General features: G+C 43.7%; 6 protein-coding genes across 6 annotated transcripts; 3 read left to right on the top strand and 3 right to left on the bottom strand.

Moving 5' to 3' along the window:
• Positions 1-5,156: 5,156 nt before the first annotated feature.
• Positions 5,157-6,443, top strand: CLUP02_09060 (uncharacterized protein; the record flags this gene model as incomplete). Its single annotated transcript, XM_049288041.1, has 3 exons — positions 5,157-5,397; positions 5,461-6,143; positions 6,261-6,443. The coding sequence occupies 3 exons, from the start codon at positions 5,157-5,159 to the stop codon at positions 6,441-6,443; spliced, it is 1,107 nt and encodes a 368-aa protein (XP_049145185.1).
• A 230-nt stretch (positions 6,444-6,673) lies between these two features.
• CLUP02_09059 (D-isomer specific 2-hydroxyacid dehydrogenase) lies at positions 6,674-7,618 on the bottom strand (the record flags this gene model as incomplete). The annotated part of the gene is made up of 1 exon (XM_049288040.1): positions 6,674-7,618. The coding sequence occupies one exon, from the start codon at positions 7,616-7,618 to the stop codon at positions 6,674-6,676; it is 945 nt and encodes a 314-aa protein (XP_049145184.1).
• Positions 7,619-7,722: 104 nt separating this feature from the next.
• CLUP02_09058 (uncharacterized protein) lies at positions 7,723-8,129 on the bottom strand (the record flags this gene model as incomplete). Its single annotated transcript, XM_049288039.1, has 3 exons — positions 7,723-7,794; positions 7,855-7,938; positions 7,992-8,129. 3 exons carry the CDS (start codon positions 8,127-8,129, stop codon positions 7,723-7,725), a joined length of 294 nt encoding a protein of 97 aa, XP_049145183.1.
• A 1,082-nt stretch (positions 8,130-9,211) lies between these two features.
• On the bottom strand, positions 9,212-11,704 carry CLUP02_09057 (glycosyl hydrolase family 47; the record flags this gene model as incomplete). Its single annotated transcript, XM_049288038.1, has 10 exons — positions 9,212-9,243; positions 9,301-9,392; positions 9,456-9,496; positions 9,576-9,693; positions 9,741-9,754; positions 9,830-10,083; positions 10,148-10,367; positions 10,433-10,644; positions 10,695-11,315; positions 11,383-11,704. 10 exons carry the CDS (start codon positions 11,702-11,704, stop codon positions 9,212-9,214), a joined length of 1,926 nt encoding a protein of 641 aa, XP_049145182.1.
• A 217-nt stretch (positions 11,705-11,921) lies between these two features.
• On the top strand, positions 11,922-12,581 carry CLUP02_09056 (uncharacterized protein; the record flags this gene model as incomplete). The annotated part of the gene is made up of 4 exons (XM_049288037.1): positions 11,922-12,055; positions 12,086-12,134; positions 12,305-12,439; positions 12,531-12,581. The coding sequence occupies 4 exons, from the start codon at positions 11,922-11,924 to the stop codon at positions 12,579-12,581; spliced, it is 369 nt and encodes a 122-aa protein (XP_049145181.1).
• A 67-nt stretch (positions 12,582-12,648) lies between these two features.
• Positions 12,649-13,740, top strand: CLUP02_09055 (uncharacterized protein; the record flags this gene model as incomplete). The annotated part of the gene is made up of 2 exons (XM_049288036.1): positions 12,649-12,995; positions 13,062-13,740. The coding sequence occupies 2 exons, from the start codon at positions 12,649-12,651 to the stop codon at positions 13,738-13,740; spliced, it is 1,026 nt and encodes a 341-aa protein (XP_049145180.1).
• Positions 13,741-13,933: the final 193 nt, after the last annotated feature.

Here is a 13,933-nt window from a genome sequence, read left to right as displayed (position 1 = left end):
AATAAATATAAAAATAGCTAAAAGGGCGAATTTAATAGGGCTAAAGCCTATTTTTTAATATTTAAAAAGAAGACGCTACCTCTCTTAATATTTTTAAAAACAAAATATAATACTAAATAAATCTAAGGGTAGCTAAAGGGGTCCTTTTTATATTACTTAGATTACTTAAATACTAAGCTCGTATAAATATTCTATTTATTTTAATATTCTACCTTTACTAGCTGCTCGGGCGATTCTCAATGTCGTTTACACGGTATTAATACACAGTATTAATAGATACTCCCACTGTCTCGATAGACTAGTATAAATATTCTATATAAATAAAAAGTACGGCTTAGATAATTTTTAAAAGATTATTCTAAATACTAAAGTATTATAATAATTAATAAGAGGAAAAGGGTAATTCTAAGCGCTATAGAAAATTATATTAATAATATTTAATATATTAATAGCGGGTATTACGAAAATTAGCTTCGGCTTAAGTAAAAAAAATCGTCGCCCTAAGTATAATAAAAATAAAAACGTACTTCGGAATAATAACTTTTTATATTTTACTTATTAATACCCTATTTTTCTTATATCTAAAAAATATAAGTCGACTAGGTATTATATTTAATAATATAAAGAATAAAATCTCTAATAATAAGTATTTTAAAATAGTTAAATAATAATAGGAGCATACGTTTATGAAGCTTACTAATAATATAAAATTGATTAATTATTTAATAAAAAGTAAGCTTAAATAACTATACTAGAGATTCGAATACCCGTTAGTTATAAAGCTATATAACTTTTTAAAATAATTAGGTAATAATAATATTAAAATGAGAGTACTAAAGTAGTTAATAAAAGTATATTATTAATATTAAATAAATACGCAGAGCCCACGCAAATTCAAATTCAAATTACGTAATAAGCTTAATTTTAATTAAGAAATCGTTATTAATATCTTCTATTTAAATAGTTAGCTAGTCCTATATATAATTAATATAGCTATATCCTTTTAAATAGGGCAATTCCTCTAGGATTTATAAGTAAAAATAGTTTAAGTAGCTTTATAAAAAAGCTAAATTAATATATACTAAGAACCGCTAAACGGTATTAAAACCGACGCTAATGCTAGCTTTAAATTAGTAAAATTTAAAAAGAATATAATAGCCTATAGTATATAATTAAAAGTCGTACTTATTAAAACGTATTATAGTATTAAAAAAGTAAAAAGAGTATATTAATAGTTAAAAAGGGTATTTAAAATTATTAAAAAAAAAATCCCGATTTTATTAATAACGAATACCTCTAAATAGTACTTAAATACTATAATAATATAATAGGACCTAACGGGCTTATACTAATATTTAGAATATTTAGAATATTTAGAATATATTTAAAAACGACCTTAGCCTCGTTACTATTACTAAATATAAGCTAACGGGCCTAAGTAATTAAAAAAGTAATATAAGTACTATATAAAAAGATATAAAAAAATAAGTTAACGAGGTAATTACTATACATAATAGGCCTAATATAGGGGTTAATTTAAATATATTACTAAATTCGGATATATAAATATAGCGCAAAATTATTTAATAATAAGCTAGGCTATATAAATTAATTTCTATTAATAAGCGCTCTTATATAGTTATAAAAGATCGTAACTAACTTCTTACAATATTAATTACGGTAATTAAACTATATTATATAAATTTTAATAAAGTAATTTTTAACTTATAAAAAAAAGAAGAGCTAGGGGAAATTATATAACTTATAATAGAGGTATAAAAAGTTATCCTTAATAAGATCGTTATAGTAATACTAATAAATAACGAGGAAAAAGAAATTATTAAAAAGGTATTAATATTACTAGCGAGACGTTATAAAAAACTACGATAGTAAGTCTTAACGTAGTAATTTATTATTAATAACGAGGTAATTAATACTTTTTATATATTAAAAAAAAAGCCGATTTTAAATTAGTAATCTAATTATATAAAAAAAGTATAATTATAACTATTAAAAAGCTATATAAAGGATTAAATCTTATTAAAATAAAACTCTTTATAATCGAGGGGTATATTAATTTATCCTTTATAACTTAAAAAAGTATATAAACCTCTATATATTTAAATTACAAATAGTACGTAAAATTTAAAAAAAAAGAACACCCTAACTATACGAAAGGTTTAAGTATATAATTTAGGAGTATAGTAATATTAAAAAGGCGACGCTATTTATATAATTACTTATAGTATAGTGCTATAGCTAACGGCTAATAATAATAATAATATTATTATTATAAAAAAGGGGATATAAAATTTAGAGCCGTAATATTACCTAGGCCTATACCTAATCGGCCATAGGGCTTATAAAAGAAATCCTAGCCTATTTACTAAGGGAAATAGCTAATAAGTACCTAGAAAGTACGATTATTAAAATACTTAAGCTACTATATAGACTCGTAAAATTAGGTACTTATTAATAAGCTATATACTACGATTTTTATATTAATTAATTATTAATAATTATATTTATATACGACCCGTACTTACTAATCTCTAAATATAAAAATAATTAATTTAAAATTATTAAAATATAAACTAATAATATATTAAGTTTATTTAATATTAACTTTATAAAAAAAGAGGATAAAGAGCTTTAAAAAGCGGGCTTTATAATAAAACTAAAAAAGGTCCTTATAATAAATACCCCCTTAATATTTAATAATAAGATTTTTATTATCGAGGGAGAAACTATCGTTTTTTAATAAAAGGGGTAAAATAAAAAGATTAACCTCATTAATTAGAATATAATTAATATTAAAAAATAATATAAAACTAAGCTTACGCAAGGGGTATATATTATAAGTATATATTAGCCCGAGGCGACTTTTAATCATATTAGGGTAGCGTAAGTTATAAATTTAACTAAATAAGATATTAAAATACTTAATAAGTAATTTAAGTAATAATAAATAAATCTTAATTAAGGCCTCGTTTATTACTTAATTAACTTAGTAATTAGTAAGCTCTATATCTTTATTAATAAGTTATTTATAAATAATAATAACCTTATTTTATAATTAAAGTATATTATTATTCTAATTAATAAGAGTATAAGTAAAAGCGAATTTACTATATATAGTAATATAATTTACTATTTATTAACTAAAAATAAGTAAGTAATAAAAAGTATACTTATATCAAAAGTTTATAGTATAATTAATAGCGTTAACCTCGCTTATGTAATTTTAATAACGCTAAAGAGGATTACTAATTAACTTAGCCTTTTACTAATTATAATAGTTATTTATATTAATTCCTACTCGCTATATAAATACCTTATTAAATTAAGGATAAAGAAAAAAGAGGTTTATAATTAATATTATAGCCCTTAAGTAATTATATAAAAAGGGCAAAATATTTAAAATTTATTAAATTAATAATAAAAATAACCTCGTAAACGCTTTTATAAAAATAGTACTTAATAAGGAGTTAAAATAATTTATAAGTAGTAAAAGAATTACTATATAAATAGAAAAATAGGTTATTTAAAAAAAAATTAAAAAAAGAAAGAAAAAGAAATAACTTAATAAACGGGCCCGAAATTAAATTATAGTTCTAATTATAGTAATTAAATTAATAAAAAAAAGAGAAAGTTAGTATTAAATTAGAAATTTAATTTAATTATACTATATAGCCGATTATATAAGGGCTAATTAGGGGCCCTATTTACGATTATTATAGCTAGCTTAACTTATAGTTAGAACCTCTTTTTTATACTTATTACGTAGATATTTATATAGTTTAATTAATCTCTTTATTAACTTATAGTTCGAACTAATTACCTTATAATAGGGATACTAATACTAAGATATCGAAAGGGAAGAAATAAATTAAGCCTAACTTAAGATTTCTTCACGGTAGTCGAGACCCCCTGATGAGAAAACCAGACTGTAGATAAGCTATTTTACCCTATTATCACTTAAAGTTGTTTTCATGGGAACTCGATTTGAATGTGATCCATCAGGTGGCGACTTTTCTGCTAGACGGTTGATCTAGCTCATTTACCTTAATCAAGGACAATTTGAGATACCCTTGGTGGAAAAAGGCAAAATACTGATAAAGACGTCGGCAAAAGCTTTTATGTTTTGTAAGTCTCTCGTTCAGCACCAATGTTGCGAAATTCGATAGCTCACAGACTTCTGCGTACTCAAATGATGTCAACTTCCTAAGTCTACCAGCTCGTTCCATCATGAAGACCCCCAGAAGCCAGGTTTGCAACTAGGAAACTTCCCTGTGCCGAAGTAAACCTGTAACAGCATTTGATATACTGCTGAGCTTGCTCAACCTAACCTGCAGAGTAGGCTTCCCAAAAGTGGTACCCATCAAGTGGTACCCATTGGTGACATAACTTGACCATTACGACGCCGTAGATGAAAAACAGGCGTGTTTTGAGTGGATATTATTGGTGACTTGCAACAGCAACAGCTTGAAGTCGGTTCTCGTATGATTTAACTCCTAATTTACCCCAAGTACCTGAATTTGAGTAACATCTAGAGATCAGAGAGTGACATACTGTCTTCGTATTTGGCAAATGGCTCCATCTGGAGACTTGAAATGGGATGGTCCCGACTTGTGCTAAACTATTGTCAAGCTTCTTTCGTTCAGGATCTCTTGAAGTCCACTGACAATACCTTCTCCAAGGTTGTTATTTCACAACAAAGTGCATTCTCAACATCTTGCCACCATCAAAATCTCCACTTTTCAAGACGATTGAAAGAGAGAGATATCTTTCGACAAGTCCGTCCTTTCACATTTCTATCTACCCGCAAAAGAGACCAGAGAGCCTGAGGTACCTCACATCACACGGCGGAGCACGATTAGTCGTCGCATGTGAACTTTAGATGGACGACAAACTCCCGCCGTTGATAGAGTAACAGGAAAAAAGAGCTGCCAGAACACCCTTCTTGCTGCCACGAGGGAAATCAGAAGCACAAGACCTGCCTCGAGTTTCCTACCTTAGCTTCATCGCTTCTTTCCTCCATCATACCGTTACAATTGCTTCTTCTTCCACCCAGAATTTCCCCATTCCACGAAAAGCCATCGCAACAATTATCGCAGACTCAGAGCAAACCAACAAGCACAGATCCATCTAAGGAGATGATGAACGAGAGCGAGGAAGATGAGAACATCGCTCTCGCAGCGGAAGGACGAGCGGAGATCGTCGAAGGAAAGTTCAGGGAACTGGGTATCCCTCGCAAATTCGACTACGAACGCGTCAAGGCCGCGAGAGCAAACCAAATGGCGAGATCACTGATCCATGAGGGTCGCGACTCCGTCTCGACTGCATGGTTCGCCTGGTATATCGATTTCAATGTATGGAACTTCATCCATGAGAAGTGTAAGTACTACCGCAGACGTCAAGTCCGAAACCCTCTGCTGACGTTCTTGAACTGCCTTCTAGTCGCCAAAAATGGCGACTACGAGACCTTCCCGTGGATCGACTTCGAACCAGCCGTGAAGCCCAAGACCCCAGAAGACGCCTCCGCCTGGTTTGACGGCTTGAAGGACGCCATCAAGCAAAAGTACGACCTTCCCGCCATGGAGCGGAAGAAGCAGGGTCTCACCTTGATGAGACCGGAGAACTACCTTGTGCGCGACCACGACAAAGTCGCCGCGCGTTTGCGCGAAGACACGTGGAACAACGTCTTCCCCGGAAGAGTGCCTCCCCACGGCATCGCCTTTGAAGTCATCGTTCCCTCTGCCGTCAAGATGTTCTCGGATCTGAAGTGGGACGTAACCCGGGGAGCGCATCATATCCCGGATACAGTCGGTATTTCCACGGTTGGGCGAGTACACCGCCGCGGCCACTTTGTTATGGCGATGGTTCTCGGTTATAACCCTGGCGTCGTTGACGACCCGCAGAGCAGATTGATTCTGGCCAAGACGTACGACCTCATCTTGAAATGGGCCGTGACGATCATCACCACCGGCAGAAGCATGAAGCTCACTAGAGTTTTCAAAAACTTTGACCTGCCGCAGCCTGGACTTGATGCTGTTGGAGAGGATACAATCATGGGAGGCATGGGAGACGAGATGGAGCTCACGCGGGAGCAGCTCGCCCTCTGCGCTGAAGAGTTTGATGTGGTGCCGTTGACTTCCGTCCCGGACTAGGCTGTGTTCCGGGTAAGCGAATGGCTGCACCGGGAGGTCTGCCGCACATCGGCAGAGGATCGCTGCCGATTGCTCCGGGATTGGTGCCAGCTTGAGAATGGCATTTTCCACCAGAACCTCGAGGGGATGACTCGAGAGGACCTCCAGAAGGCTTGTCATGAAGCGTGGATGGAGAAGACAAACGAGTGGAAGGAAACGCTTGACGTCACGGTGTGGTCGTGGACTGAGGAGGTTTACTGGGCGAAGAAGATTGCGGAGCCGTTTGACTCTTGAGCGAGATGATATCCAGATGACGGAGAGGGATCATGGTACTTATGTCCATCTTGTTACTCATGGCATGGCACTCTGTTGAGTTCTGGGCAGGGGCAGAAAGGGGCGACGCATAGGTCAGACTCTGGAATCATGAAGGTCGTTTTGTATTGAGCATTGTATCAATCATGTCTATTATCCACCAAACCACGCTCTCCATCCATTTTTTTCACTTCAAAAAAAGCCGCCGCACCTTAGATGACATTCTTCAACGACTGGCTAGCACGGAACCGCCTCAAGTTATACGCAATCAACGCCTCCGCGCCCTGCGGCCTTCCACCAGCAGCATGCGGCGAGACAACAACGTTCGGCGCCTTCCACAACCGGCTCGACTCGGGCAACGGCTCGGTGACAAACACGTCCAGCGCCGCGCCGCCGACCTCGCCCGCCTCGAGCGCGTCCACGAGCGCCTCCTCGTCGATGGACGTGCCGCGGCCGACGTTGACGATCCACGCGTGCTTGGGCAGCTGCTTGAGGCGCGCGGCGTTGAGCGCGTTCTTGGTGGACTCGGAGCCGGGGAGGATCATGACGAGGGCGTCCGTCTCGGGGAGGAGCTCGGCGAGCTTGTCCTCGCCGTAGACCTCGACGCCGTCGCGGATGCCGGCGTTGCGCGCGACGCCCTTCACCTGGGCGCCGAGGCCGCGGAGGTGCGGGGTGAGGGATTTGGCGATGTTGCCGAAGCCCCAGATGAGCACGCGAGCATCGCGGAGGGTAGTGAAGGCGTTGGCGGGGCGGTCGGGCTGCGGGCCGCCGAGGTGGCCTGGCCACTTTGACTGGAGCTGGTAGTCGCGCATCTCGTAGAAGCGGCGGGCGGCGTTGAGGAGGAGGCCGAGGGCGTGCTCTGCGACGGTGTGGTCGTGGAGGCCTGAGCCGGTGGTGACTGTTACCTTGGAGGTGTCGAAGCCAGCGGAGAGGACGTCGTTGGGGCCGGCGGCGAGGGACTGGATCCACTTGATGTTCTTGAGGCGGGCGGCGGCGTCCTTGAGGTTGTCGGCTGAGTTTGTCCAGGTGACGAGGATCTCGGCGTCTGTGTGCTCCTCGGGGATGGTGGTCTTCACGTCGTAGGGGACGAGGTCGACGGAGAAGCCTTGGAGGCTGTCGACGTCGAGCTTGAGGGAGGTGGGGTAGAGGAGCTTCATGGTTGTGACGTGTGTGGTGTTGAGGGTTTATGAGATCTAGAGGTTGGCGTGTTAGTGATTTTGGTCCCCAATTGGAAGCTTGGATAGCACAGGAGGCTCTTACATTATGAGTGGTATGAGAGGAGAATCTGAACACTGAAGAGATCGTGAAGAAACACCAGAAAAAACGAGAGCATCTGGAAGAAAATGAGCGAGGGGTCACGTCTGGTTTTACCTAACCTCGGGGCAAGGCATACCGATGACGGAGAGACCGCGATCCAATAAAACACAACGCGCGCGACAGCTTCCGTGTAAGCGGGGGTAAATGGATATTCCATGGACTGTGGACGGGGTGGATGGGTGGGATGGTGGGGGAACAGCGCCAAATCCGCACCAAGTTCCCACTCGCCCACTCGACGACGTCAAAAACGAAGCCATCCGGGCTTGTCGTTGGCGTCGTCAAGGTGGGGGAGGGGGCGGGGGAGGGGAAAGAACCCCGAACTTGGCTTGCTGACATGATCCCAGCAGCCATTTGCGTGATGGCAAGCACCGCAAGCTCACAATGATAGCCCCTCCATTAGAGAGCAAAGACTCCCCAGAGGCCCCCCAAATTTACCCAGATGGTCCAAGATCCAGACTAAAGTAGCGCATTGCATGTACACAGTACTGACTCGTCTCATGAACCCGTTCTGCGTAGCAACACGTGTAGACGTGGAGTTGAGTTCGGAGAAATTTGCTACTATTGGACGAAAGCGTGACCATTTTTTGTCACTTTGGACCAACGCGCCCGGGTTTCAGCGGCTATTGAGCGGCATAAACACCGATAGTTGCGGCAACTCACCGGATACTTTACCGTTCCATATCCGCCTGGCGAAACGCCTCTTGGGGGGTAACCAGGGAAGCTGGCTGTTTTTTTTTCTTTCGTTTTGTTTTTCTTTTTGGGATGACATTGTTTGGTCGTGTGATTTGTGAGTGCTCTGAATCTAATTCTGGCTATCGAAAAGTTAACTCTAGATTCCCTTACGGCTTTTGATCGAATTTCTGATTGCCGTCACTCTTTTTTGACGTCTCGACGTCTCCAACGAGTTTCGGAGAACTTTCTGCAATACCCCAAACTTGGACACAGGGTTTGTCAATGGCTTTCGGTTCGGCCTCGAAAGCTTGAACACGTTTCCTGGTTTAAATAGCCTGGATTGATTGCCGAAATCCGACATGCGCAATGATGCACTACATTCAGTCAGGTCTAATGTCGCCCGAGCTTCCTTAGCTCCGCGGAATCAGGTGGGGTATTGCCTCCATCCATCGCCTTCTCCATATGAACAGGAAACTCAATCGCGGGCGAGCAATTACCTATAATTGAACACTTTTAAGTCGGCCTTCTAAATCTCGGTTTGAAAACGAGTGCGAGAGTCTCCGAGACTCTGAGGTTCACTTTAAGTTGGTGCTCGTAGCCACTCATACAAGGGAACGGCGTGAAACTCCAGACCTAGGTCTCACCGTGGACTCGTTTGTCACAGCGATTCCTCTCCTAATGAACCTACCTCGTGTCGTTGAGGTTATCAGCAAAATCTAGATGACCGGATTTCTGCAACTCGCCGAAACCCTTAGAGTAGCTCAGGTAATCTTGTGATCACAGACGTCTATCACTAACACAACGGGCAATCACACTCTTGGCCTAGCAAAAGTCTTCCCAATCCTCACACAAATGTCTATTTCTATGAGTCTGTGATTGGGCAAATTAGCATGATAGATGTGAGAATGTTGCAAGGTCAAGAAGGTGGAGCATCCGTTCAGACTGATTGTTCAAGCCGAGACTTTTTGCTCGTAGGTTCTATAGATCTTCTGGTTACTATCTTACCCCTCGGTGGCGGAGCTTGCATTCTTTTGGCAAGGGTCATCCTTTCCAGCCAAGATGAAGGTGAAGAGTGAATCCAACCACTTTCCGTAAAGCTTTTATGCTACACGTAATTATACCAACCCTAGCTCCAAAGACTGTTTGAATGGCTATCATCGCGGTAGCCTTTCCCAGCCAGTCTTTAAAGAACTCCTTGGCGTAAACCTTGGAAAAGGATGAGCCTCTGTGTTGAAGACGACCTCTGTTAATGGCATGTAGTCCGTCGGCGAGAATAGCAAGTATAAATACTTCAGAGTCTCAGCCTGCAGTCGACAACGTCAGCTCAAAGTCTGCTCTGTATGTAACTTCGTCTTTCGACCACTTGATACATAACTTACCAGCCAGAAACTCTCCATATTATCCCTCGTCGAAGCGGGCACCGTCCGTACATCATTCATACTAGTATACCCCTCTCCGTCGGGCACCAAAGTATGCTTCTGGAACGATTGGAAAATCTTCCAGCCCCATTCTCGGTACATGGCATTGCCAGTGATGCGGTACATCATGAACAGACTCTCTACCGTCTCGGGTCTTTGCAGGTTGTGAGCGTCGAGGGGCTTGATGATGAAGTCCTTTTTCCACTTCGACAGTACTAACCACTGTATTAGCGCAAGGCTCCTTTGCTTGGAAAGGTTGGAAGAAAGTCGTCAACGTACCACTGCTTTCTTTACGTAACCACCTGTCGCCAGGTCCGGGCTGTAAGTCTGCTTCTGTGGCGTTGAACCACGTAATCTCGGGGGCGAGACCAGTGTCAGTGACGGCATACATGCCCCAGCAGGTGTTCATGATCTCGATCGAGAGTTCAATGTCGTCTTCGTGCTGAGCCGTCCAGCCCGGGTCACGACGGGCTTGCGCAAGAGGCCGCCCTTCTGTTGCCTGTCACGGTGGGGTTCAGCCGGTTGTCTTAGGAAATGACAGAATGAGAGACTTGAGAAACTCACAGCCATGGCGATTGTGCCCGGAAGAAAGCAGACGAGATGGTCCATCTTGGGAGATAGCGGTCCTCCCACGCCGGTCGGAAGCTCTGCAACGAACTTCAGTGCTGCGTTCCGCGTTGTCGTGACGAGGTGTCTCGCGATGCCGCCCAAGGCGTCATCCCACATGTCGCGGTAGATGGATTCGCCTGTCTGGAGGTACTGCTTCGCAAGATACTCTATGAGGCGTCAGTCTCGGAGCTATCTCACAAAGTGGGCTTGATCCTACCATAGTACGAGTCACCTCGACTTCCGAGCCGAATCTCCCTCGTCGTGAACTGTCCGTGGCTCGGATGCACAAAGATGGGAGGTAGTCCACCCTCCATCTTCTGGTCATCCAGCACCTTCATGACGCGCTCTGCTTTTTTCCAGTAAACGTCATTTCCAGTCAAGTGGGAAAGATACTTCATCTCAAGCTGTACAGTCGCAGCCTCAGCCGTGGACGAAGCCCCACCATCCGCATGCGAGGCGATGCCCTCCCTCTTACCGATGTTGACGCTCGCATACGGGATCCCAGAGTTGGAGTCAAACGCCACCATGAGCCGGTCCGCCAGGTCGATCGCCTTCGAGAGATAAACAGAGTCTCTTTTGGATGCGACATGCGGCAGCTGGGTTGAGAGATAGTATGCCGATAGAAGGCCGCCCAGCATACGGATCGTGGTCTCAAAGGTGTTTACGTCTTGGTTTTGGTCCCAAGTGAGGCTGCGGTGCAGCCATCTCCTGGCGTCAGCGAGGGGCTGGGTCAAATTTATGAGCATCATTGTGTCCAAGCTGTCGACGATGATCCAGCCTAGGCCCTTGGGAGACATGTTTTCTCCTCTCTTGGACATAGGATGAAAGACATCGTTACCTTGAAAAGAGTCGGCGTATTAGTTGAATCCGAAGAACGGGACGACTTGTCACGTAGGACATCTTACCCCATGCGTGTTTCTTGTAAGCATTCCAGCTCGTCAGAAACGCATCTCTCACTTCCTCTCTTCTGTCACACCAGTCGACGAATTGGGCTTGTGGGCTGTACTGCATGTATCCCAGAGCATCACCAGAGAAATATCCTCTAAGGCATGCGACAAGAACTGCGGAGACAAATATGCCAATGAGGACATTACGTATCCTCCGTCTCAATGAATTCTTTCTCTCGCTGGACAAGTGCAAAGAAATCCGAGAATCACGACCGGCCGAACCAGCGGCCTTGGGTCGTGTGGGTGAGTGCCGACTTCGTCGGTTCGGTGAGGTGCCCATCGTGGTGTTCTTGCTGCCGAAAATGAGTGTGAATGATCCAGAACTAGATTCGATCGTGTCTTCTAGGACACAACTAAGAGGAAATAGTCTCAATGCAAAAGAAACAGAGTAATGGATAAGTACGATCCTCCATTCGAAACCAACAATCAGAAGCGCCAGCGCTTAGCGCCCTTGGGCCTTGCCTGCAGTCTGAGGAAGAGGTACCCGATGAGCCATCATGCAAAGGCAAGAACAACCAACGGGCGGTAATTGCAACCATGTTCCAAGGACGAAAGACGCAGTTTCCTCAAGTTTTCGCTTGTGTATTCGGGAAGGCAACAAGCGCCTTCCCTTTCAATTGGTTACCGAAGAGTTGGTAGCGGCCTGATTGAATCTTGGCAGCCCGAGATCTCAAGATGCCATTCGCCCAGGTTCCACAAAACTGCACGATGTTGGAGCTCGTTACTCGGGGGGGGGGGGGGGGGGGTTCTTTCCATCTTGTGCCGCGCGCTACGCTTAGGAAACTGCGGCCGTAAGACTACCCTACCTACCTTGCCTTCACATGGCATGTTGTTGGGGCCTGTTTTCTCGAGAGACGCAAGCGCTGGACAATTTCTCCAGATCGCACCTCAGGCCTGGCCAACGCATGGCTCACATCTACAATACAGGCCAAAAAAGAGCCCTCGCTGTCTAAACATGGCAATTGAATTCAGAACCAACAAAGGAAGACAGCACGATATTGCAGGGACTCATTATGTAAGACCGATGCGAGAATACTAGCATGTCGGTTCCACCCATTTGAAAAGCAACCTGTGGGCATTCAACCTACAGCATTGGCAACAGATAGATCAACTTCGCCTTCGTCGAGTTCCCTAAGCCAAAGGCCTCAGCAGCTTGATCGGCTTTTCTTCCTTGCCATCACTATCTTATTACATGGCTATCGCAGGTTGTAGGCTTCGGTGACAATGGCGACAGCATATCCCGCTGTGACCGACGAGAACGGCACCGTCACGTCTTTCATAGCGCTTCCGACCGCCTTCACACCACCGACGAGCTGTTCGACCATCTATCGCCTCAACGGCTTCTCTCTCGCAGCGTATGACCCAGGTTACGGCATCGACATTGACACCAGAGTACGATGCGCGCCGCCAGCAGTCACAACGTGGTGGGAGCAAGGACGCCTCGGCCTCAACGACGGCGAGGGCCATACTGCCGTTAGTATCGGGCCTCTGGTATGTCCTGAGCGCTGGGTGACGGTTGCGACGTCGGTCAAAAACGATACGAGCAGTACACTTGCCATGTGCTGCCCACAGTGAGTGTCGCTGGTGATCGAGAGTTTCTCAGTATACGGTTGATCGTTGCTGATTAGTCGTCGTAGAGACTACACTCTGATCAGAGGTATTGCCGGTTCGGTTGAAGGAGACTGCCGTTCAGATCTCCTGTCCGGAGCAGTGATCACCTATGCATCAACATCCGCTCCAGATACTTCAAGCTGGACAATGGTGACGTCAACCCTCACCCAACCAGGTTTCGTTGGTGCCATCGCAGTGCTGGGATGGAATATCGAAGAGACAGCAGCCACTCCAATAGCAAGAGTCACTGTCACTGACGCAACTCCGACACCCACAAACGCAGTCAATGTCAATACCCCCGCTCTGCCTCGAGAGACTGCATCGACCACGACACTTTCGCCCTCAGGAGCGATATCGACGCCCGAGCCCGCAGCCCTCCCGTTGACGACCGCCATTGGAATCGGCGTAGGTGCTGTGGTAGGGGTCATCGCGCTGGCCATCCTCGGGTTCTTCTTTTGGCGTAGGAAGCGCAAGCAGCAGCGAAGGGCAGGAGAAACTGTGCCAGTCGTCGAAGAATATCATGCGAGGCCTCTTGAGACGAATAAAATCACGTCTCCCGCGCCGCGATATCACGAGCTTTACGTACACCAGCATGGTAGGAATCGGCAAGAAGTGACAGAGCTGCCTGTTCCACAGTACTATGCTGAGCTGGATGGAAGTAGGCCGGCATCAAGGTCAGATAGTTTAGGTCGGGCTACAAGGTGAGCATGCGATGCTTGAACAAGAGCATGAGGAGTTTAGTGGGGAAGGGGGGGGGGGGAGGGGGGGGGGGGAGTACGGACCTGTTCTTTCGAGATACCTGCGGCGTTGCGGATGATTTTGCCTATTAGGAGTTATTCTGATGTCTATATGGCGCTAGAAATACCTCGAATCTATTGTAATAGTTGAAATGCGACTT

The sequence above is a fragment of the Colletotrichum lupini genome, chromosome 4 (genome assembly GCF_023278565.1).
Source record: "Colletotrichum lupini chromosome 4, complete sequence".
NCBI lineage: Eukaryota > Fungi > Ascomycota > Sordariomycetes > Glomerellales > Glomerellaceae > Colletotrichum > Colletotrichum lupini.
This window is presented reverse-complemented; position numbering and strand designations above follow the sequence as displayed.